This window comes from Epinephelus moara, chromosome 18 (genome assembly GCF_006386435.1).
Source record: "Epinephelus moara isolate mb chromosome 18, YSFRI_EMoa_1.0, whole genome shotgun sequence".
Taxonomy (NCBI): Eukaryota; Metazoa; Chordata; class Actinopteri; order Perciformes; family Serranidae; genus Epinephelus; species Epinephelus moara.
This window is the reverse complement of record NC_065523.1, coordinates 5,261,803-5,285,766: the sequence shown is the minus strand read 5'-3', so window position 1 is coordinate 5,285,766 and position 23,964 is coordinate 5,261,803. Positions and strand designations below refer to the sequence as shown.

Genomic DNA, 23,964 nt, shown 5'->3' with positions numbered 1-23,964 from the left:
TTCAATAAAGCAATCATACTATCAAATTCACGAAAACTCTGTCTGAATACATTGCTCTTCTTAATGGGTTCAGTTGACTATTTAATCTGCAATTTCCTATGACCTGTATCCCAAACACACACCATGTGAAACTGTACGTGGGCAACTGTGCACTCAATGGGTATGGACTAGTTACAAATAATTTCAAACCAATATGAGACATGGAATTAAAAAACATGCCCCTGCCTTAAAACAACCTTGTTTATTTTAATTGAATAAGAAACCATTTGTGTTGCTAATACTCCATTTCCAACATCTTCCAATTGTATGTTTTTGAGTGGAGGAAAGAGGGATTTACACTCCCAAACAACAAAGTCAAGTTCATACATTTCAGGCACAGAAACTGTGCTTGTTTTCAGGCACCTGGTTGCACCTCTGTCTCAGAAGCTTGACATGACTTCCACATGCCATGCTGTCTCTAACATGTAGTCTCCTTTCCTGTGTTGTTGACATGTGTAGCAGTAAGCTGCTGTGGGAGTTGCGTCAGGACGCGGCAGCTTGTCTGGGTCTCCTCTGCACAGTGCTCAGCTACGAGGCTGAGCGCATCTTCAAGTGGCTCTTTCTGAAGTTCACTTCGAGTGGTCGGGACGAGGTAAAGTTGTTGTATCTGGTGGCAGCACAGCGCGCTTTGGAGGCTGCTGGAGAGAGGAAGGCCTTCTCTCATGTCATGCAGGTAACCTCAGACACAGTTGATTTCTGTATAGCTCTGGGCTGGCCTTATTTCCTAAAATACTCTGTGGCCAGGTATATGAAGTTGGAGCATGTATATCATGGAAAGCATACTGGATGGTGCCATGTAAGGGCCTGGTAGGTGGATGATTTTCTGGACTGTGTTTTTTGTTTGTCTCAGCTGGTGATGAGCAACCTACAGTCCATCCTGGAGAATGTGGACACACCAGAGCTGCTTTGTCAAAGTGTAAAGTGTATTCTTCAGGTGGCCCGCTGCTACCCACATGTGTTCAGCACCAACTTCAGGGTGAGTGTTTCAGCAGTCACTGACATTGTTGCATATGTCTGAGGCCAACAGGTTCAACTAAGGTGTTTATTTTTCCACAGGACACAGTGGACATCTTGGTGGGATGGCACATTGACCACACACAGAAGCAGTCACTCACTCAGCAAGTTTCAGGTCAGTTGGATTTCTTATTTTTATGCCTCTGCATCAGCGATAGCGGTGGCCCCAGGCATTATGTTTTGTCCGTACGTCCTTCTGTATGTATGACTGTCAGTCCATCCCATTCTCATGGATGCGATATCTCAAGAACACTTAGAGGGATTTCTTCAGATTTGGCACAAATGTCAACTTGGACTCAACAATGAAGTGATTAGATTTTGGTGGTCAAAGGTCAAGGACACTGTGACCTGGTCTGTCTCACTCTTTAGAACATGATATCTCAATAAAGCCTTGAGGGATTTTTTTCCCCCAAATTTGACACAAACGTCCACCTTGAGTAAAGGCTGAATTGATTAGATTTTGGTGGTCAAGGTCAGTGTGACTTTGCATCCGTTTCATTCTCGTGAATGCAGTGTCTCAAGAATGCATTGAGGGAATTTCTTCATATTTGGCACAAACATTTACTTGGGCTCAACGATGTACTGATTTGATTTTGATGGTCAGAGGACAAGGTCACTCTGAACTCACAAAACATGCTTTTGGCCATAGCTCAAGAATTTATATGCTAATTATGACAAAAATTTACATGAATGTCTAATAGGATAAAACGATGAAAGGATGACATACATCCAAAGAGTTCAATGGTGGGCTTCGCTGTGACATCATAACTGTGACATGTTCTGCAAAAACACTTTTCTGGCCTTTATTCAATGCCATATCTCAGGAACAGAAGGGAAACATTTGGTTAGATACTGAATTGGTGACACTAATCTTGGGTGTCCTCCTTGAAACTGTGCTGATTGTATAGATCTTCTGTGCTGCCGGGGGGAAGATGAGTGTGAAGCATCCATGTTTTCACAGATATGAATGTAAAGTGTAACTGCAACTTCATGGGTTTGCCATTTGTGTTTAGTAGATACTAAGCGGTGAAGTTTGGTAAAGCTGTCGTCTGTTTCTGTCCCCCTGCCTGTGGTTTGAGCTGAGCAATTGATGGAATTAATTGAACAGTTGCATTTAACAGCTTGTCTGCACAGGATTTCAGCTGTGTTTTTCAGTTGTCAGTCTCATCTGTTGGTTCAGATACACTTCTGTATTAATAAGCACAGTTGTCGGCACAGGCTGAGTAGCAACTCAAGCTTTATAAATGTGACCAAAAGCATATTTTTATGCTCCAAATCTATTTTCTCCTGAATAACGCACACAACTACTGATTGAGTGTTGACTTGTAAGTGCTGCCAAAATGTGGGTGACCAACACATCTATTTTGCTGTTGCTCTGCTGACATGTTTAAAGCAACATAAGCTGCTTGTATAAAGAAGGCGTGAAAGCATACTGGCAGTCAAGTGCTTCACTATTTGCCACTGTGCTTTTCTGTGTTTAGGCTGGTTACAGAGTCTGGAACAGTTCTGGGTGGCAGACCTGACCTTCTCCACCACCCTGCTGGGACAGTTCTTGGAGGATATGGAGGCATATGCAGAGGTAAAGTTAGTCCAGAGTCTGAAAACATGCCATATTGAGCCAAGCTCTAATGCAAGTTAGGTTATCAAGTATCATGAAGCAGTGTTTACAGGTGTTTGGACATGGATATCATTTTACAGGCAAGGGCAACAAATTATACACTGAGAAAACAATATTAATGAAAAATCAATATTTTCTCAACTATTCGAACTGAGAAGAAGCAAGGAAATATGTATGTTATATATATGTTTCAACGATACTCTGAAATTAGGCAGTAAATATTTTCACATAGAACTTGACCAAGTGTGTTTTGTTTAGGATCTGAACCATGTGATGTCAGGGGAGGTGCTGGATGAAGACATCCCCCCTCCCTCGGTGTCCCTGCCCAAGCTGGCAGCTCTGCTGAGGGTTTTCAGTACAGTGGTCCGCAGCATCGGAGAACGATTCAGCCCCTTCAGAGGACCACCCATCACTGAGGCCTACGTCACTGATGTAAGAGCCACACCTAAGACAACCAACAGTGTTGCTATTATAAAAAATACACTGAACAAAAGATCAAATCAACTCCTTGGGTAAAATGAGGAAAGCAGTATAAAAATATGGCATTGTGGAGATACGGTGGGAGGACGTGGTTATCCATAAAGTTTTTTTTAAGCTTGCAATACAATGATCATGTGTATTTAAGCAGAAACAGAGATCCCTTTATAGTGTGACTACGATGGCTTATACAAACTCAGCCTTTGTTGTGTGTAAAACGCATTCTGAAGTTCAGTTCAATATCGCGATTTGCGATTGCGATTACAATATAATGAAAAACTGGTATCATGAGTCTTTTTGCTTGATTCAGTGTTTCCCCTCCATTATATTAGGGGGGCCCTGACCTGACCTGACATAGTTATTGTTATGGACAGCGTGTCAATGACCATCAACAGACTGAGCACAGTCAAACACACTGCTCACACGGCTGCGCAGCACGGCACTGTACCCACAGCGGAGCGAGCCTGTGTTGCGTTCAGGCGTTGTCACGTAAATGACAAACTCCAGCACGCCATAGCACAACACAGCAGCATGTCAAGTGCTGTGCCACTTACAAATGTTTGCGTAACTGTGCTTTGATGTTGTTTTATGAGGCTCTGGAGGCTTTCAGTTGTCTCTTTGTCTTTAACGTTACTCGGCTCGGCTTTCTCTCGCATGCACTCTTCCTACTTTTCTCTGTGCTGTCTCAAGTGCTGATATAGATTGGTCGTGTTGCTGCGGGACATGGCGACTTTAACTTTTAAGCTTTTACACAGCACGTCTTCCTGTTCAACGTCGCTGTACCTGAATCCAAAGTATCACCATGTAATAGACGTTGCGTTTTTTTCACCACCAACTCAGCCTGTTCATGGTCGTGCTCATGCTCTTCTTCTGTGTCTATGTTGGTCACTGCTGCATGCCGGGTGGTCACCTGACCATATGTGCTGCACACACCAGGATAGCTTGTGGGCGTAATGTCAGGAAACTCTGCACACGACAGGAGAGGTAGTCACGTTCACAGGCGCACACTTTAACATTTATTTACATTAAACCGCAAATCGCAGCCTTTTATGTGGTTATGTAATCGCACAGCCTGACATCACGATTGCGATTAATCGTGCAGCACTAAGCTGAAGCTAATATGAGGTATTAACTATCTGCGTCAGACAGATAAAGAGGGAATTTTCCCAAGTTACAGCCTTGTTTGTACCAAAGCAAAAAAAACCAACAACAAACAAACAAAGACCAAAGTCTTTGTGTTAAAATTCCTCCACTGCAGCTCAACAAGGAAACAATTTCAGGAAACACAAATAGGCAGTTTAGTAGGGCTGTAGTCAACCAAAGAAAATCTTGGTCGACTAAAGTGGTACATAATCTTCAACTAATCGATTAGTCGTGGGAAAAAAAATCTGCACTTATTTTTACTTCTGCGGTGGTGTGTCTGTGTCACTCTGCAGTTATACCTCCAAAACACTAGTCGGCGGTGGAGAACTGTGTTAAGTTCTGTAAAGTTTAGTTCAAATCAAACTTTATTTATATAGTTGATTGAAAACACACATTAAATATGGCTTAATAGAGACAATTTCAAACACAAGTACGCAAATTGGCTTCACTATAAATCGCAGAACTGACAGACGAACACTTGTCTTTATCTGGACACATTTCCCCAACCAAAACAACATGCTAATGTTATTAGCACAAGTCTATGGCATTTTACATTGTATAAATTAGGTCTGCATTGGTGGAGGCATACAACTGTGAGGCCGCAATTCTAGTTTAAATTTTGCATGAATGGATTTACTTGTAACATTCGCTGCAGCAAAATTATGAAATGTTAAAAAAACAGTAATTGATTACATGAGAGGCACAATCAGGAGGGCAGTAAAACTACGTTTCTGCTACTTTGACATTGGTAATATGTAAAATATGTTCTAAGTAAGGTCACATACATTCCAGTCAATGTCTGTAGATGCCACACCAGAGGTTTTTATGGTATCAGAATCATTTTTCTCTGTGTGTTTTTCCTCAGGTTCTGAACCGGGTTCTGGCCTGCGTGACCACGGCGAAGCAGGTTCAGTTCTCTGAGGCAGTTCTCACAGCAGGGAATGAGTGTGTTGGTGTGTTGCTGGCCAGCGTGGAGCCCTGCGGTCAGCTGATGGAGGCTGTCCTAGCCTACGGCCTGGACCAGTTGGACTGCTGCCGGGCTTGTGGCCCAGACTACAATCTGGCAGTGCTCAGCCTAGTCACTCTGGTATGGCTACTTTCAGAGTTTGATCACACCTGCAGTTTGTTTCACTATTTATTTAGAAGAGAATATGATTGTCAAGCAGAGCTCCCCTCCATAAGAATTCCTCTAAAGCCACACAGTTATCAGAGAGCCTTTCCAGACAGAGAGGACCACCAGTAAAGCTTACCGTCTCTGTTAAATTTTATTTTCTGGAACATTTGCTTGAAGTCACTGTGGTTATGCATTTGCTTTCAGATTGTTGACCAGATCAACACAAAGCTGCCTGCGTCCTTTGTTGAGAAATTGTTGGCTCCCGACTCCCAGCTGCTGAAGCTGCGCTTTCATCGAGAGAAAGAGGTGTGCGGGTTTGTGTTCCTTCATCAAAAAACTGTATGAGAGTATAACAGGGTTAGATAAAGGCTCATTTGCTAGCACGTAAGGCTATGTTCATGTTTTCAATATGGCAAATACACTACATAGTATGTAGATACCCAAACATTCCAGCCATATGTCATAGTTTAAGATATGTGAAAAAGCATGAGCATTCATCTACTTCTATATCAGCCTCCAATCTTCTGAGAAAAACTGCAGTGATGTGTTCCCATTCAACCAGAAGACAGTTAGTGAGAACAGCCACTGTGGTTAGCCAATAAGGCCTGGCTCACAGTCTTTGGTCATTTCATCCCAAAGGTGTTGGATGGGGTAGAGGTCAAGGCTTTGTGCAGGACATCCCAGTTCCTCCACACCACACTAAGACAACCAGTTTTCCTTGGAACTGGCTTTGTGCACAGGGACATCATCATGTTGCGGCAAGAAAAGGTTTAATACAAAGCTGAAAGCACACTAGTATCTAGAATATAATCATATGCTGTAGATGAAGATTTTACTGTATTGGAACTAAGGGGCCCTTACCAGAAAAAAACTGCCGCAGATCACAAGTACACTCTGTTCAAAGAGAAGCATAACAACTGGGGTTTGGTCAGGGTGAGGGCTGCTGTATTTTTGTAGACCATTTCAAGGCCTCTTTTGGCTGTTCAGAAGTGACATTGTCATTTGGCGTAGACTTCTGGTCCATCCACTACCACAAGAAAACAGCATATGAAATGCTAAACTTTAGTCCTCCTTAAACTGAAATACACATGGGAGGAAATGGTTTTAGGACCTTGCTGCTTAATGGTAGTTGTTCCCTTGACAAGGTACCAACTCAGTGTCAGGAATAAAACTCAACTGCTTCCCTAAAGAAACAAACCAGTACAAAGTGTGAATTGCAGCCGTCAAACAGAAGAACTGGGCACCGTCTGGAAATTCCAGGGTCTGTATTGCTCATTTCATCACCGCTAAGTTTTGCATTTTTTTGAGAAAGAGAATGACAAGACTGACACACAGCAAACATAAATGCTCCCCTCTCTCTCTCTCTCTCTCTCTCTCTCTATCTCTCTCTCTCTCTCTCTCTCTGTAGACTGTGGGCTTGTGATTGTTGGCTTGAACAAGCTTACGTAATGAAATGAGCGCTTCAGACCCTGGATTTTATCGATAGTGTTCGTGTTCAGTTCTTTTATTTGATCACTTCAATCCAGTTTTCGTACAGCAGTGGCTGGACCAGAAGTGGAACAACAGTGTTGTTTCCCAGAAACCAAAAGACACCTACAAACAGTTTATAGTTGAGTTTAGGTTGGGTAAAATGAAACTAAAACAATATAATGTCCTCAAATGTTTGCTAACCTGTATGTGTGCATGTGTGTGTGCATGGACTCCCTAGGTGATGTCAGCTGTTCATGGTGTGTACCAGGCGCTCCTAAGCCTGAAAAACATTCCAACCCTGGAGGCAGCTTATAAAATGGTACTGGGTGAGATGGCATGTGCCCTGTCCAGCCTAATGGTAACCCTGGAACCCAGTGGCAGGGCCCCAACACCTGGCGTCCCCTGCCCCAGCATCCAGCACCCTGCTTTTGCCTCCCTCACCCTACCCCAGGAGAAGGCTCAGTTCACCCTAATTTTCAACCTCAGCACCCTCACCACCATTGGCAACACAAAGAACTCTCTCATTGGGGTGAGCCTCTTTGTCTTTCTGTACTGGTTATTACTAAATAGCACTCTGAGTAATAGTCTGCTGTCATGGCTCACACAAGTAGTACTGGTAAAATTATCTGTTTTGGGTCTAAAGGATTTAATTACCACCAAGCCCTATGGCTGTACCAGCTACTAACAGGCCACAACATTATCAAAATGCCTTTGTTGCCTCCCAAGAAAAGCACGCAGTCCTTATCTGCTTCAGGCCTAACAAAATGTTTTGCAATGTTGCTGAGAGTTGCGCCAGGTTCACACTGGACGAGGAAGCACCCCAATTTGTCAGTTGTTGCATAGCTGGCTATCAGCAGTTGCCTGGCCATTCACACCAGAAACATATTTCTCCACGCTAGGCAGCAAGTGATTCTGTTCTATGCTCTGTTAAAACCACATGTAGAGCTCTGTCTCTGTCTGCTCGTGTGTGTGTGCGTGTGCGTGTGTGTGTGTGTGTGAGTGGCTCTGCTTGTCTCTTTCTCTCCTCTTTGTTTAGACACAACTAGGGATGCACCGAAATGAAAATTTGTGGCCGAAGCCGAATAATATTAAACGCTTGGCCGAGTACCGAATACCGAATATTGTTGTTTAGTTTTTCATTAGTTTTTGCAGATGAACCCCCTCCAGATTAGTGTTGTCACGGTACCAAAATTGGGACCCACTGTACGATACCAATGAAAATATCATGGTTCTGAGTAGTATCACGATACCACAGCGAAAATGAGGCAGATGTGCCTTTTGTCATTTATAAAAAGATAAATCACTTTTCTATAATACATCAATGATATTTCAATGGAATAAATTACTTATTGACTTATTCATACTTCAAAAACAGCATCAATCAGTAACTATCCTAGTAATAAATAAAATAAGAATCAACCAGCCACCCTCCTCCCCTGACAAGTCCCTTTATAAGTAAAGAACAGTCCCTAAAGTGCGGTGAGGTTTGTGGGCTGTGAACGGCTCGTTTCTCCTCTGACACGTCACATACCTGTGTTTGGCTGGCTCGGCTGTTCAGGTACTTCTGGGCAGTCCACACGCCAAGAAGAGGATATTATTGGAGCCGACTTGTCCTTCGCCGATGGCCGCCGTATTTGACAGGAATACATTACTGTCTGTGTCTGTGACCCCCGTTCAACCCACAATCGGTGGGATTCGCCTTTCGTTTCTGCTGCTGGTTGAAATCTGTAGGCTGCTCGCACAGCGTGCTGAGTGATTTAAGCCTATTTTGCTTGCTCAAAACTATTTTTAGTTGCAAATGCGAGTGCCGTGACGGGCGGATCGCCACACTGCCGACATTTTACTCCGCGCGTCACGGCACGCTGTTTGATTGCGATATCAAAACACGCCACTATTATTCGGCCTTGCTTTTAACTTATTCCACCGAATACCGAATGTGTGTTTTTTTGCAATATTTGGCTGAATATATTCGGTTACCGAATATTTGGTGCATCCCTAGACACAACTGACAGTTATCATAGTCCGATTATTTATATCATATTTAATAGACACTTTATATAGTTTACACTGCATTTTCAGTGTGTTTTTTTTGCCAGATTTGCTTGCAGACAAAATAGACCAGACACCAAAACTATCGCTGCCGATTGCGGCAAGACTCCAATCTGCAATGATTGGTCGGAGTTTTCTCCTGTCCTGTCTGTCTTCCCCACGTGGAGGCCTCCGACTGACGTAACCGCTCGCGTAACACCACCCCCCACACCCCCGCCCTCGAGTCTGTGAGACAGCCAACGGGCTAGTAATAGACATGAAAATGGATTACATCGGACTGTGGAGATCCACTCACTGAGGAGTTAGGGACTGCTGCGTCCTTGTGTTCACTGAGACATGGATGAATGGTAACATATAAGATGCCGGTGTTGAGCTAACAGGGCTAACACTACACAGAGCAGACAGGGAGGCTGCATCATCTGGTAAGCTCCGTGGTGTATACACAAACAATTCATGGTGCTGTGATGTGAAGAGGATCTCCCAGTTTTTCTCTCAGGATGTGGAGTTTTTGACTATGACATGTTGACCCTTTTCATCTTACTATTGCACCATATGTTCTTTCTTATATGTTGCACAAATTGTTTTTAAATGTTTTGTTTCCTTTTTTGCTTGGGGTATGCGAAATGTCATTTTGTTTTTGTGCTGCGCATAAAAATGACAAATAAAGAAGTTCAGTTCATAACGTTATATATACAACACAGCATTCAGTTGCTAATGGCTAACGTTAGCCTACTGTAGCGTAGCCTCTGAAACATTAATGTTATCTTCCTTGTGCGTTTCCACTTAATAGTAAAGTTAACGCTATCTAACGTTAGCACTGTAACCTTATTCTAAAACTCATCAGTCATCACTGACTCCAGTTGAGTTTTAAAACTCCAGGGTTGCGTTTGACTGTCTTGGTTGGAATGTTACACTCGCTCTCTTCTTCCGTGTATCTAACGTTACCTTGCCAACGCCTGCGTCTATCATAGACGTAATGAGGACGTAATGTAGGAGGGGGGATAAGGCCTTTGGAGGGAGGTGGAGTTGCAGGAGGAGGGGGATGGGACTTTGGAGGGAGGCGGGAGTTGTGGATGTTCAAATTTTTTCTAAGTACTATGTGAAATGCAAGAAAGTTAGAGTTGCTTTAAACAAAGGCATATTGTCATGTCATTGTCCTGGTGAAAAGCTTTATTTGTGAAGCAGCATCAGGAAAAGCATACGCTGTTTAATGTGGCCATGTATGTTCATGTTGAACTGTGTTTAATTTGTTTTAGATGTGGGCGTTGTCTCCTACGGTCTTTGCTCTGCTCAGTCACAATCTGATGTTGGTCCACTCTGAGTTAGCTGTCTACTACCCTGCCGTCCAGTATGCTGTCCTCTACACCCTGTACTCCCACTGCACCAGGTAATATACACACCTGCACTTAGAGCAGCAAGCCTGCTATCCACCAAAGCATTCTGACATTTACACACCTATTAGACCAAGTCACCTCAGTTTGTTTAATGTATTCTATAATTTTATTTGCACTTTGTTGTATTTTAAATTGAACTCATGCAGAACCTTGTAAAAGAAAATTGAGGCTCGAGTAAGCTGCTAGAGCAGGGGTATTCAACTAAAATTCAAAGAGGTCCAGTTAGAGGAAATTTCCTAAAGCAAAGGTCCGGAACATCATAATGTCTAACTTGTGATATGATTTAGTGTGATAAATATACTGAAGTAGCCTAGTAGTTGTATCAACGTCTGCATGTTATCAACATCTGACTGTCAAATCAAATAAAGAAAGTAAGATTCAAAAACATTTCGACAATATTGTCACATAACATTGAACTATACAGACATGCATTAAAAAGTAAAATGGAGAAAATAAATGAAATAGTTTTTGAAAAATTGTGCATCTTAAAATATAATGCTTAATTTTTAGAAAAAATAAAATTAAATGTAGCAACAGCTTGAATTTTCCTTTTTCTTGGTTTAATGTTTCACGTCTGAAACAGTCTCAACCAATTTTACAATAAACAAATAACTATTGAACAGTTTTACAGTTTCTCTTTCTTTCCCTCTTTTCCCACTCTCCCTACTTTTCATTGTTCAGTGAGAGGACTGAGCTCAAGCTTTCCTGCCGGGATTTTAAATCTGGGCTGGAATGGTGTCAGGGCCACTCTCATACACATGTGCAGGTGCTCATTGGTGATCCTAGAACGATATTAAGTTTTTATTATGTCCATTGTGGAGAAAGCTGCCTCGCAGCTGTATGTGGAGCCTCTTGCTCACTCGTGTCTTCCTGTGTTTCTCTCTGTCCCTCGTTCACTCGCCTCTTCCTCTCCGTCTTCTCTCCCTGTCTCCCGCTCACTCGCCTCTCCGTTGTAATACAGTTATCTTTGAGAGTCCTCATGACCTGTCAGAATTTCTTTGCTCCTGTATCATTACATATTTAAATTCAAATTGATCTTGTATATATTTTGGTAACCCTCTGCACAGGCATGTCTTCACGTTTTTACAACATTGTAGGTACTTGTATTTTTCAAGTTTAAATAAATGCAGCGCATAGAAAAAATAACAAAATGTGCATTTTTTTGCCAAAGTTCAGTGTTCAGTGTGAAAGTTCAGAAGTAAGCTTGCCCCGATCACTTTTTTTTTTCTACCGCTGATCCCGCATGCCATATCAGGCGATACACGACTGATACTTATTGTTTGTTTTATTATAGCAGCTGGTATAATGGTGTTTTAGGTCAGTTTGACTGCTTTGTAGTGAGTTGGGATCTCCACCAAGTGGCAGCATAACCTAGGGTAAATGCTGTGCGACTGTACAGTATAAAGAACAACAAAAAATGTATCTTGTTTTTGTTTCTTACTGAGTCAACAACGTGCTTTTACTTAGTCCAGTCAGTCAACAGAGCAGAACAAAAAACGAATGCAACAAGTAACATACATAATTATCACAACACCGGCAATGTAGTCTCTCTCCCCCTGCTCATGCACTGTGTGCAGGCAGTCACTGTGTGGATGTGTAGCTGCAGCAGTGAAAGGTGAGTTGTAGGTTGTTGTTGAGGTTATTATCAAAACAGAGTAAAACGGTTAAACAAACACACCTCCGTGCAGCCTTAGGAAGAAAAAAGTGGCAGTGTGCCTCGCTGTGCTCACTTAAACCGTCCTCTTGATAAACTCAGAGGCAGCGGAGTTGTTGTTTCATGGCTGTGCTGTTTAGCTATCTGAGGCTCATTCTAAGGCTAAACTAGTATGCTGAACAGCAGCAGCTGCTCGTATAATGCAGACAACAGGACTGTAATTACACATGCGTCCAAAAAATTGATTTGTGATTTGCTTTGGATTTGATTGTGGAGTCATAAAGTCTTGCAGTGACTTGGTTGACAGACATGACAGACTACGCGTTTGTCCATGACCATTCATCGCTGGTCGTCTTTCACAACGTGCATGATGTCATCAGATTATTCTTGTCCTATCTTTATTATTATTACCATTATTTCAGTCACTATGGCTGTTCATGTCCCAGCCAAAATGTTATTGTAGTAACATATAAAGTGCCATCAGATGGCAGGAGATATATTTGAAGTACTGCATGCAAACTATGGAAGTCACTGAATCCTCCACAAGTTTCTGCAAATGTTTCACAATAAAAGCCTTTTTATAAAATGAAGGGATTCTCTCAACCAAAATGATAAGAGGCTTTTCATTTTCAACGGGAACAAGAAGTGTTGAGTTTGAAATGATGGCATGATGCAATAACTTTAACAGGATAAATGGGAGCGTATTAAAAATAAAAAAATACACAGGGATTATAAATAAAGGGAGAAGTGACAGAAGACAAAAAGAAAATCAAACACGCTAGACTTTCTGTCAGGGGCATCCCACGTGTGGCTTTGGTTGTCGTCTACTATGACACATTAAACAAGATATAACAATGGATTATCACATACGACACTCACTGTCATTCACAATCTGAGCCAATGCCGCATCAGGCTGTAATCAGGTTGATACGGTGTAGTTTGATCCCAGCATTATACGTGGCAGTAAATGAACAGATAGTCAGAGCAAAGTATTGTTTGTCCCTGGGACATCTGTCCAGCTGAGCAGCTGGGCTACCATTGGCTCTAGTGAACAACACATCACTCCATCATGTAGATCAGCTCTGTAGATCATTTAAACTAGTCGGACTGAACCCGTTTTACTTTTTTTTTTTTTTAGTTACAATGCTACAGCAGTTGTGATTACATGTTAATTAATTGTAAGGTATGTCCAGCACATCTAGTCAGATCTTATTAATGTCCTCTAGTGAGGGTGGAGGTGGTGCAGCTGTTCGCTGTGTGTAATACTTTGGATTTTGTTGGGCCAGTTGTTAAATAGCTACAGATGGGAGCTCTGCAGTCAATATTTTTTTAAGTGTTTACCTGATCTGTCCTTTAAATTCCTAATATAGCCTACTCTGATCTTGTGTCATACCAGTGATTAAATCAGTTTTCTAATGGAAAAATGATATTTCATAAATTTGTAATGATTAACCGATAATTGATTGTTAAGGCAGCTGACTATTAGCTCAAGAAAGTGAATCCTTATTTTAGATAAATCATTTTGGGGCAACCCCTCCTCATAGTGCTGTTTATTAAAATCCATGTCAGCACTGGCTCCACTTTACCATAATGACTTGACTGATAAAGAGCTGTGTAATCTGTAATATGTTGTAATCTAACATGCTGTTTGAGGACAGAGGGGCTATAATTGGTGGCTTTACAAATATGTCCCTCTGTTTTACATGTATTCCCTGAGGAATTCATCAAGAACCAGATGCTTTGTCCCATATGATGTCAGAACTTTTAATGGGTCACATCCAAAATCCAGATTTAATTAAATGGGCTGAATAACAGTAACATGTTAAAGCTGTTGCTGCTCTGGGGTTGCTGTTATTAATTGTCCTTGTATCTCTTCTGTTTGCCCAGACACGATCATTTCATCTCATCCAGCCTGTCATCCTCTCCCTCCCTGTTTGATGGCGCTGTCATCAGCACTGTGACCACAGCGACGAAGAAACATTTTAGCACACTGCTAAGTCTTCTTGGAGGTTTGCTGGCAAAGGAGCACCTCTACCCCGAGACCAGGTTAGTCATTATGCCAGTTTACACGACAGATAGCTAAAACTACCGTTCTTAACAGTTACATTATCAGTACTTGCATAGCTTCATCATTGCACAGCAACAAATTCTCCACTCTGAGTCATGGCACCATCAATACTACTTTTATCATTCTTGCACACCTGTTTTACACGTTTAAGCCTTCAAAAATGATACATAGTTGGTTTTAATCCCTTTGTGCAGGAAAAATGATGAGAAATAATTAAAAATGAATTGAACTTTGCAAAGCATTAAGAAAGAAAAAGAAAAAAAAGAATTGCATCCAAGTTGTCCCATAAGATTTGTTTTTTATTTAAATAGTATCCAAAAAGCTTATCGGTGGTTCAGCAGCACAAAATATAAACAAATTCAATATCTTCTTCTTGTCTTCAACAAACAAAATAGGCCTATTTCTTTTGTAGCGGTTTGACACATGAAACAAATATCTTTCTTTTACTCAGTCAGACCCCACAAAGAAACCATAAAACAGGTCCCTTAACACCAAGATTAAATTGTTTTTACCTGGATTCTGTAGAACAAAAGAAATTATACTCAATTTCCAAAAATTCAAATACAACTGTAATCAGTTTCAAGAAAGTATGTTTTTTTTTTCCACCAAAGAAAATAAATGTTCCACTCCGTTCAGTCAGTTCAATCCAGTTCAAACAAAAAAACTCCACTCCAGGATTTCCAAATAACATATCACAGTTCAATTCAGTTCAATCCACACAGTTCACTGAACAACAGAAAACTCCACCCCAGGTTTTCTTGTAAACAAGGAAGTAAAGAAAATCCACTGTTTGCTCTGACTCAGTTCAGTTTCAAAACAATACATCAACCCGGCCTGAAGGTTCCAAATAAGTAATAATGAAACGAAAAGTAACCCCCGGCCTTTGCCAACTCACGGGACCGTGGGTGAATGCCGTAACACTCCGGCGTTGTTTCGGGCGTGGAGGCTCCGTAGGATCCCTTAGTATCTGTGGCAGGGAATCTGAGGTGAGGCCGGTGGCGGGATTGGTGATATTCCACAAGGAATCGCACCTATTTTGCGGACTTTGAGTGGTGTAAAATGCCGTGGTGGACCGAATACGCAGAGGACTTCTGGCTCATTTCTCACTCGCCGGTGGCCCTCGCCATACTGCCAGGAGAGGCATAATGTGGGGGCCTGTGTATCTGAGCTCAGCTGATCGAGCCATCCCACTGGCCGATAGCACCGGAGGTTGTGTCTGGAGGTGAGCAGGCCATCAGCTGATAAGCACTGTCTTATAAAAAAAATATATTTATATAATATACAGGATCGCCACACTTTATACATTGGAAAGTGGAAGCAACAATGAACAACATAGATGAAAAACCTGGCCATTTTTGGTGTTTTGATTCCTCCGATCTTTTATTAGCGATTCCGATTTTGTATAAATAACGTGATCGGCGCCGATCGGGACATCCCTAGAAGTTAAGCCTTTAAATTGAGACAAAACACAAGGTCAGCCAGCCAACAAGCTCCTAAAAAGTAAATAATGTTTGTGTGACTGGTAGCTATTTAACACTGGGAAAAGTGAAAACCACATTTCAGCAGGACCCTAACATGACTGAATACAATTGCTATGATGTGTTTGTGTTGGTCTGTCAGGAGGCTGCTGCTGACCTGGGCTCAGGAGATCTCTGTGCTGATGAAGAAGTCAGACACCTACAGCCCTCTTTTCTCCCTGCCTTCCTTCAACAAGTTCTGCAGGGGCCTGCTGGCTAACGGTGAGCCCAATATGTTCAGCATTTCCAACACCTTTTCCACAAGCTGACAGGCTGAGTTATTGTCATTTATTGTTGAATGTTTTTCCTCCTTGTTTCTCTTGACAGGTCTGAATGAAGATCAGAGTATCTGCCTTCAGACGTGCCACAGCTTACAGGTCCTCTCTTCATCTCTGTCCACTGAGCTGCTGCAGAGGTGAACATCGTACTCTCACACACAAGCTCAAACTGCTTACAGGCAGTAAGAAAGTAAATTGCATCTGTAAAGTAGGCATGCTTTCTTACTGCTCTGTACTTTCCAATAGGTGTGTGGATGTGTCCAGAGTCCAGTTGGTCCACTCAGCAGTGAGGGTGAGGCAGGCCTATGGCAAGCTGCTCAGGACAATTCCTCTGGATGTGGCTTTAAGGTAAGAATTATTGTACCTTTTGAGAGCATCTGCAGTAAAATCAAATCTGTTTGACATCTTTTCTGTGTAATATTCACAACTGGGAGTACCATGACTGATCAATACGGATCAAGTCAGTTGAATTGAAAGTTCAAACTGAAGGAAGTACTCACTTTCTGAAGAAAGTCGATCTTCCCTTGTGTTTAATCTCTCCAATTATTAGTAGAATTATGCTGGTTTAACACAATACTGATGTCAGTTAGAAAAGTGCACTCACTAGAGTGCCGCTCTTCACCAGGCAGCCACATTCCAACCACGACATGGCCGACTGAGCTAATCACAGCCACTTCAGACAATTGCTGTATTTCAAGTAGATGCGCTGCAACGTGTTTCGGAAGATACAATGTAGTTATGAGGGTGTATGTATTTTTAATAGCTAAAACACAGCCACAAATATTTGATCTGTGCTGTTCATAACTGGACTTTTAAGGGTATTAAAGGGATAGTGCACCCAAAAATGAAAATTCAGCCATTATCTACTCACCCATATGCCGACGGAGGCTCTGGTGAAGTTTTAGAGTCCTCACATCCCTTGCGGAGATCGGCGGACGGAGCGGCTAGCACACCTGATGGCAGACGGCGCCCCAGACTAACGTCCAAGAACACAAAATTGAAACCACAAACTATCTCCAACATGATCATCCGTAGTGAGCCAAGTGTCCTGAAGCCCCGACATAAAAAGTTGTTTCGAAAAACGTCATATGAACTCTGTTTTTAGCCTCACTGTAGCCTGTAGCTCTGACTGCTTCTCTGTGCTCCGCAGTCACATGTGCACGCCTGCGCGAGACCAGCGAAAGCATGAGCTTTGCTTACCCGTGTTTACATCACGTGACACGTGCACCACAGGGGGAGACAACAGTAACCACAGTAGCTAAAAGATAATTTGCACTACGGTCTTTTAGCAAAGGATAGCCCAACATGTCTGAAGACTTTGCAANACCCTGAGTGCGCACACGTGAACGCGGAGCACAGAGAAGCAGTCAGAGCTACAGGCTACAGTGAGGCTAAAAACAGAGTTCATAAGATGTTTTTCGAAACAACTTTTTATGTCGGGGCTGCAGCACACTTGGATCACTATGGATGAGCATGTTGGAGATAGTTTGTGGTTTCAATTTTGTGTTCTTGGACGTTAGTCTGGGGCGCCGTCTGCCATTAGGTTTGCTAGCCGCTCCCCCCGCCGATCTCCGCAAGGGATGTGAGGACTCTTAAACTTCACCAGGGCCTCCATCAGCATATGGGTGAGTAGATAATGGTTGAATTTTCATTTTTGGGTGCACTATTCCTTTAACTTGTGTTGTAGGTGACAACACAACAAAGTGGGAAATAACAGCAGTATACAAAGTAATTGCCTTGAATTGCTGTAGTCTCTGAAATGTGCTATATTAATAAACTTGACCAAAAAAAGACAAAAAAGAAATCATTACTATGTAGCCTGCTTACTTACTTACGGTAGAAGCACAAATCTTTTTTTAAATTTATTTTATTTAACCTTTATTCAGCCAGGAAGTCCCATTAAGAGGGAAATCTCTTTCACGAGAGAGACCTGGTCAAAGTAGCAGCCAATCAAAACGCATTTAAAATGCAAAAAATTCAACATATAATACAAAAATCCACAATAAAACAACAGCTATTCAAACATAGTGGACTCTCAAGAAAAACAAGCACGTCTCTGTTACCACATTCTTTGTGATGCCCTTAAATTTATTGATGGATAAGTGTTTCTAATTTTATATCCTTTTGGAGATGGTTCCATGTCCAAGGTACAGAGTAGGAAAATACAGTTTTCCCCAGATCTGTTAAAACCCGGGGTACATTGAAAAGCAACTACCAGAGCTGACAAACACAAGGGTGCAGAGTTAGGCCGGAAATTTGCCCAAAATTGCTTTATAGATAAAAATCTCAAGGAAAAATGACCAAATCCGCAAAATCTACAACACTGAGCAGGCAAACTGCTCTGCTTCTGAAACACTCCCACTGTGGTATGATGCCATGTGGTGGATGGAATAAAACCGGCTCACAACCATGGCAGTTGGAACGCTGTGCAGCTGTACCCAGAGGAATTGTCCCTCCCACCTCCCTTACAGTCACAGTGGTGGCAAAGATAATAAAAATGGACATTATTCTTCTTGTATTGTGCCTGACTTTCGTGGAATGTAACATATCAGGTTTGGAATTAATCTGCAGATGTCTCCAAAATGTGGCCTGCAACAGTAGGCAAGGCTTGTCTTTTTTCAGCCAAGCCAGTTCCTGGAAAACTTGAAGCCCTTACGGTTGGTTAAGAGGAGTGAGGAGTCAGCTGTTAATGAAGGAATAAAACAGTCAGTAAAACAGGTTTTTCAACAGTTGTGAATCACTGCAACCACGAGAGGTCCTTGAGCATAGAGTCGTAAATGTGCACACAATATATTAGGCTTATCGGTCTAGTAGTTGTGAGATTAGCTGCAGACAAAAAGATACACACATTCAGACACGGGACCAAACACATGACCCTCTACAGGCTTACACATAGTGGAGATAATTAATTTATCCACAGTTGGGTGTATGCCTTATTAATTGTGTGTGATTTTTGTCTGTCCACAGTAACCACAGCCACCCTGAGTTGAGGGAGATCTCACTGGCCATCCGCCACCACATGAGCCGAGCACCAAGCAGCACTTTCCACCCTCAGGATTTCAGTGACCTCATCAGCTTCATCTTATATGGAGTACTGCACCGTGGAGGGTATATGTCACGGTGACAGAGCCATCAACTGCAGACATTCTCAACAAACTCTTTTACCAGGCTTTGCTCAGATACAGCAAGGGTCAGACCACTTTGTATGGCGAGTGTCCATGTGTTTCTCTCTGGCAGAAAAGCACTGGCAAGGCTTAGAGGACATCAGTACCTCTCTGAAAAGTTCAGAGATTTTCAACCATAAGCAAGCAGAGCGGACACACAAAAACATTGTAGTGCTCTAAAAAAAGACGCAAGGTGCAATCTAGCTGGCCTTTACAGCTGCATACACTCTCTCCTCATTGTGAGATGCTGGTGCCCAGAAAAAAACACTATATGGACACTCAGCGCGGAGCGTGATTGGGTTTGACAAATTGTAAGGCTTTGTTAACTTTTGCTGAAATGAATGCAAAGTGAACTTAGTTCCTAGCAAACAGTAATACTAGTTCTTCCATTTTCTAATGTTACATGAATTGTTAGAAGAGAATGGAGCAGAGTGGAGGTGGAGGGGATATTTAAGATGCTCCATTATAGGTTTTTCCCTACAATCAAAACAATAATTTAAAAAAAAAATTAAGCCAGGATGCAAATGCCAGCTTATTTTCTACTGCTTTTCTACTTAATTTTTTATTGTTAATTATACTTCTGGGACACGGCTGTTTCTGAATATCTCCGTTAGGGATTCCAGCGAGTCCGTCTGCAGATGAATGTTGTCCTTTGAGCCACGGAGCTGGTTGGTGTGCAGAATGTTTTTAATGCTGAGCTCCACATTTCTCTATCCACAGTAAGGATCCCTGGCTGGAGCGTCTGTACTACAGTTGCCAACGGCTGGAGAAACGGGACGGCCGAGGGATTGCAGATGGCAGCAGGCCGGGTGTCGTTCCACGGGTGCTGTTGAAAACTGAGGCGGTGCTGTGGCAGTGGGCAGTGTGGGAGGCCGCACAGTTTACTGTATTGTCCAAACTCCGAACACCACTGGGCCGAGCTCAGGACACCTTCCAGACCATTGAGGGTAAAGAGACGAGATCATGTCTGTCTTCACAGTGACTGGAACTCCATTTAGTTTTCAAGCCTTTTTGCACTTCTGGCTGCTATGACAGGTTTTTATAAACTAAATAATGGATATGATGGACATGCGGCATGCCTTGTGCATAGTTCATTGTTTTCTATATGGAGACACATCACAATGCATTTGTTGGAGCAAAATGCAATAGCCACTTATTGAATAAAATCAGATCTGAAAAAGGTTAAATGTTGTTACTTCAAAAAGCTTATTATTTTGAATATTTTAGATTGATAGTAGAAAGATGAGAAATGACCTACAAGAACTCTATCCTGTTAGACACGAACCAGGGACGTTGCTGTTCATGGTACCTTAACCACTACACCCCTAGTGATTCTGTGTCTCTGTGTTTCAGGTATGATTCGGAGCCTGGCTGCCCACAGTCTGAACCCAGAGCAGGATGTTGGAGCGTGGGCTGGTACTGGAGGTGATGGTGACGGCCACCACTCAAATCAGCTCCGCCTCGCTCTGCTGCTTCAGTATGTAGAGAACCTGGAGAAGCTTATGTACAATGCCTATGAGGGCTGCGCCAATGCTCTCACTGCCCCACCAAAGGTATGCAATTTGAAACTCCATGCTCAAACAAGGGTAACAACTTAAGTGATTAAAATACTGACTAATGGAGACCAGGAAACACAGTCTGACTTTTTTTTCTTTATCTTTTTATCTTTAACTATTTATCTTTAGTAACAGTAAATGACCTGTTTATAAATAATCTGATGAATCTTTCCTCTTCTGTGTCTCAGGGCATCAGGACATTCTTCTATACCAACCGTCAGACATGCCAAGACTGGCTGACGAGGATCCGCCTGGCACTGATGAGAGTCGGTCTTCTGTCCGGCCAACCAGCAGTAACCATTCGCCATGGCTTTGACCTGCTTACAGAGATTAAGAACAGCAGCACACAAGTCAGTACAAATCCATTGTTATATGAAACTTTCAGATAAGCATCAGCAATGTCATGTGCAGCAAGGATGTACACTCACAGGCTTGAGCCTTAGTAGGTCCTGTCTGTGCCTGTTACTAGCATGTAACTTTAGGTGGTATACAATGTCAGCAAGTATAATATACAAGAATATAGTTATTTGACAGTGTTGGCTGGTAAGATAAATAATAGGGTTGGGCACGTGTAAAAAAAATTTCAAACTGGTTTTATATTTAGCCAAACACCGGTCTGTATCGGTACACTGAGTTTTAGCAGGTGTCACACTTGACTCAGCAGTGGCTCCCGAGTGGAACATAATGACACTGGGTCCAAACAGCAAACGAGTGTCAGACTATTGCATCGCATCACATAACATTGGTAGCACTGTCCACACTGAATCCATTAAATATGCACTTCTGTAACATCATGTGAGCATACTGGAGATGTAACCACGTAAAGGATGGGTGGGTAGCCTACTCACTCATAGGTACATAGGTATGTACATGTTTAATTGACAAAACACGCTTTTTATATTGTGATATCTACTGTAGATGAACAAGATAGCCAACAGCAGCTAGGTTGTTATTACAGCTCTTTGGTGATCTCCTTCCAGCCAGCTGCCACCTTACCGTAGTTTGTGTAGTAAAATGAGGAGGAGCCAGTTAGAACGGCTGTTTTGTGGGCTTCAAATCCAAAATGTTGTCATATTGGTGCAGTTTTAGTTTTCTTGAGAGACTAAGGGCCGTTTCATAGTCGGCGCAAAGGCACGTAAACGCTAACGCATTGTGATGCATCGAGACGCATTGGCTGCCATGATGCGTGCTTGCGTATCAAAATGCGTTGTCCATTTTTTGATGCACGACGCGTGTAATACCATGCGTTGCCAGCGGGGGTGATAATGCAAGCGACGTACTAGAAATTAACCACTTTTTGTTATTCACAGAAGAAGCAGGTATGAAATATGGCGGGCGAGGAGGAAAAAATGTGCAAACTTGTACGGGCACACCCCCATTTATATGACAGTTCTAGTACCCTGCACTTAAAATAGCAGTAGAAAATGCGTGGAAAGAGATAGCGATGGCAATGGGAAAGAGCATCGAAACCGTAAAAAAAGACTGGAAGAACGTGAGGGACAGATTTGGACGTGCACACAAGAAGTGGAAGAAGGCCTGCAAAAGTGGTGCGGGGCAGATGGGTTTTGGGTACCCTCAGATTTTGAAGCGGCTAAACTGGATGAATGAGCACATCAAACATAGGACTACTGAGTCCAATTTTTCAGTATGTAGCCTAGACTACGGTAATCAGTCAGTAGTACAAGGTGTGTGTGTGTGTGTGTGTGTGTGTGTGGACTGTGAAGAGAGAGCGAGAGAGAGAATGTGTGATTGATGGAGGCCGAGGCATATCCTCTGTGCACTTTATCCAGATATTTATGCAAGTATGACAGGTGTACATTTCACATCTGTGTAGCCACTAGGTGAGGGAAACGATGAGGGCGACGAAGAGGATGATGATGAGGACTAGGAGGAAAGCGTCAGTGCTCAGGGAGATCAGGTAGATCAGGCAGCGTCATACCCCAACCCTATCCCAGTCTACCTCTTCCCCACTTCCATCTCCCTCCAACCCTCCTGTCACCACAAAACCAGTGGCTCCGACCTCTACCGTTACCTCAGCATTTCACTCAATCACCCCGGCACCAGTGGCTTCTCAACCCCCTTCCACCCCGATATCAGCCTCCCGTGGTAAAAGGAAGCGCAAGACCGACGCACCAACTAGTGATCAATGTGAGGTTGCCATCCTCAAGAGGCTGCAGGAGATACGGCAGAAGAGAGAGAGGGATAGAGAGAAGGAGAGACAGCGGGAGAAAGAGAGGCAGAGAGAGAGGAGCGACATACATGTCACTTTTTGTAATTACCTGTGTACTTTTTCACAAGGTCTCCCACAGGAACAGAGCACTATATTGATGCGCGACATCAAACAACTGATGCGGCACCACGAACCTTTGTAAATTATGGTTAGGCCGATATGCAGTCAGGCCTACATGTTAGATTGATTAGGTTCATTTTGTCTTTTTTTTCTTTTTTTCAATATTTTCTTATCTTCAGACAAAAAAGTGTAGGAGATGTAGCCTATGTTTTACCTGCTTGACAGTTTCGACTGTGACTCCAGTCTTCCTCAGAAGTGTCATCCGACGTGTTGCTGACGTGTCATTTATCAGCTGGCCGGCCCAACAGACCTATCAGAATCTGTTGGGCCGGCCACACCCCCGCTGTTATACAGTCTCTGGAGGAGGGAATCCCAGGTGTGCATGGGATTCCCTCCTCCAGAGACCGTATAACAGCGGGGGTGTGGTCTCTGGAGGAGGGAATCCCATGCACACCTGGGATTCCCTCCCCTCTGTTGGGCCAGCCAGCTGATAAATGACAACGTCAGCAACACGTCAGTTGACTCTTCTGAGGAAGACTGGAGTCACAGTCGAAACTGTCAAGCAGGAAAAAAAATATATCTCCTACATTTTTTTGTCTGAAGATAAGAAAATATTGAACAAAAAAGGCCCACATGTTATATGCAGGCATCGTCATTTTTATGTTATGTTCTATGTCTGAAACAAAATTTAAAGAAGTTCCGTTCATAGCCTATAGGCTACAAATTAAAATGAATTATCTGGCTATTCTCACCATCATCTCAATATTGTACGTTCGTAGCCTACTTATTATTTTTAACTGGGAGACGCCAGCCTCTGACAAGAAGAAGTCAGTCAGCTGCTCCCGCACAAGTGCCGCTCTTCGTGTGTGTCTGTCGACTGCATGCCGTGGCCCGTCAACCACATTCTGGTCCCCTGCAATGTGTTGTCTCCACTCTCCAGGCCGATCTCTCCGGTGTAAGAGGTAGTAACCACAAAGTTGTTTGGCATGTACCTGGCACGTTCAGTGGATGCTAGGAAGTTCTGGAGAGTGACACATGCCTTCACTATCCTTACTGCCTTTTCAGGACTGCAGTCAATGGGACGGCTGAATATTCTGAAGCGCACAGCCAATATACCGA

The 23,964-nt window shown here is 42.8% G+C and overlaps 1 protein-coding gene across 2 annotated transcripts in view; it reads left to right on the top strand.

Moving 5' to 3' along the window:
• The window catches only part of smg1 (SMG1 nonsense mediated mRNA decay associated PI3K related kinase), an 82,420-nt gene that overhangs the window by 14,136 nt on the left and 44,320 nt on the right, over nucleotides 1–23,964 (top strand). For both annotated transcript variants that reach the window (XM_050068710.1, XM_050068709.1), the window contains exons 6-22: nucleotides 499–712; nucleotides 890–1,015; nucleotides 1,096–1,168; nucleotides 2,535–2,632; nucleotides 2,930–3,103; nucleotides 5,157–5,378; nucleotides 5,610–5,711; nucleotides 7,114–7,404; nucleotides 10,181–10,311; nucleotides 13,860–14,018; nucleotides 15,661–15,779; nucleotides 15,885–15,972; nucleotides 16,082–16,183; nucleotides 18,803–18,943; nucleotides 19,720–19,946; nucleotides 20,353–20,552; nucleotides 20,744–20,905. In XM_050068710.1, coding sequence (XP_049924667.1) covers nucleotides 499–712; nucleotides 890–1,015; nucleotides 1,096–1,168; nucleotides 2,535–2,632; nucleotides 2,930–3,103; nucleotides 5,157–5,378; nucleotides 5,610–5,711; nucleotides 7,114–7,404; nucleotides 10,181–10,311; nucleotides 13,860–14,018; nucleotides 15,661–15,779; nucleotides 15,885–15,972; nucleotides 16,082–16,183; nucleotides 18,803–18,943; nucleotides 19,720–19,946; nucleotides 20,353–20,552; nucleotides 20,744–20,905 — 2,629 coding nt within the window. The remainder of the gene's footprint in view (nucleotides 1–498; nucleotides 713–889; nucleotides 1,016–1,095; nucleotides 1,169–2,534; nucleotides 2,633–2,929; nucleotides 3,104–5,156; nucleotides 5,379–5,609; nucleotides 5,712–7,113; nucleotides 7,405–10,180; nucleotides 10,312–13,859; nucleotides 14,019–15,660; nucleotides 15,780–15,884; nucleotides 15,973–16,081; nucleotides 16,184–18,802; nucleotides 18,944–19,719; nucleotides 19,947–20,352; nucleotides 20,553–20,743; nucleotides 20,906–23,964) is intronic.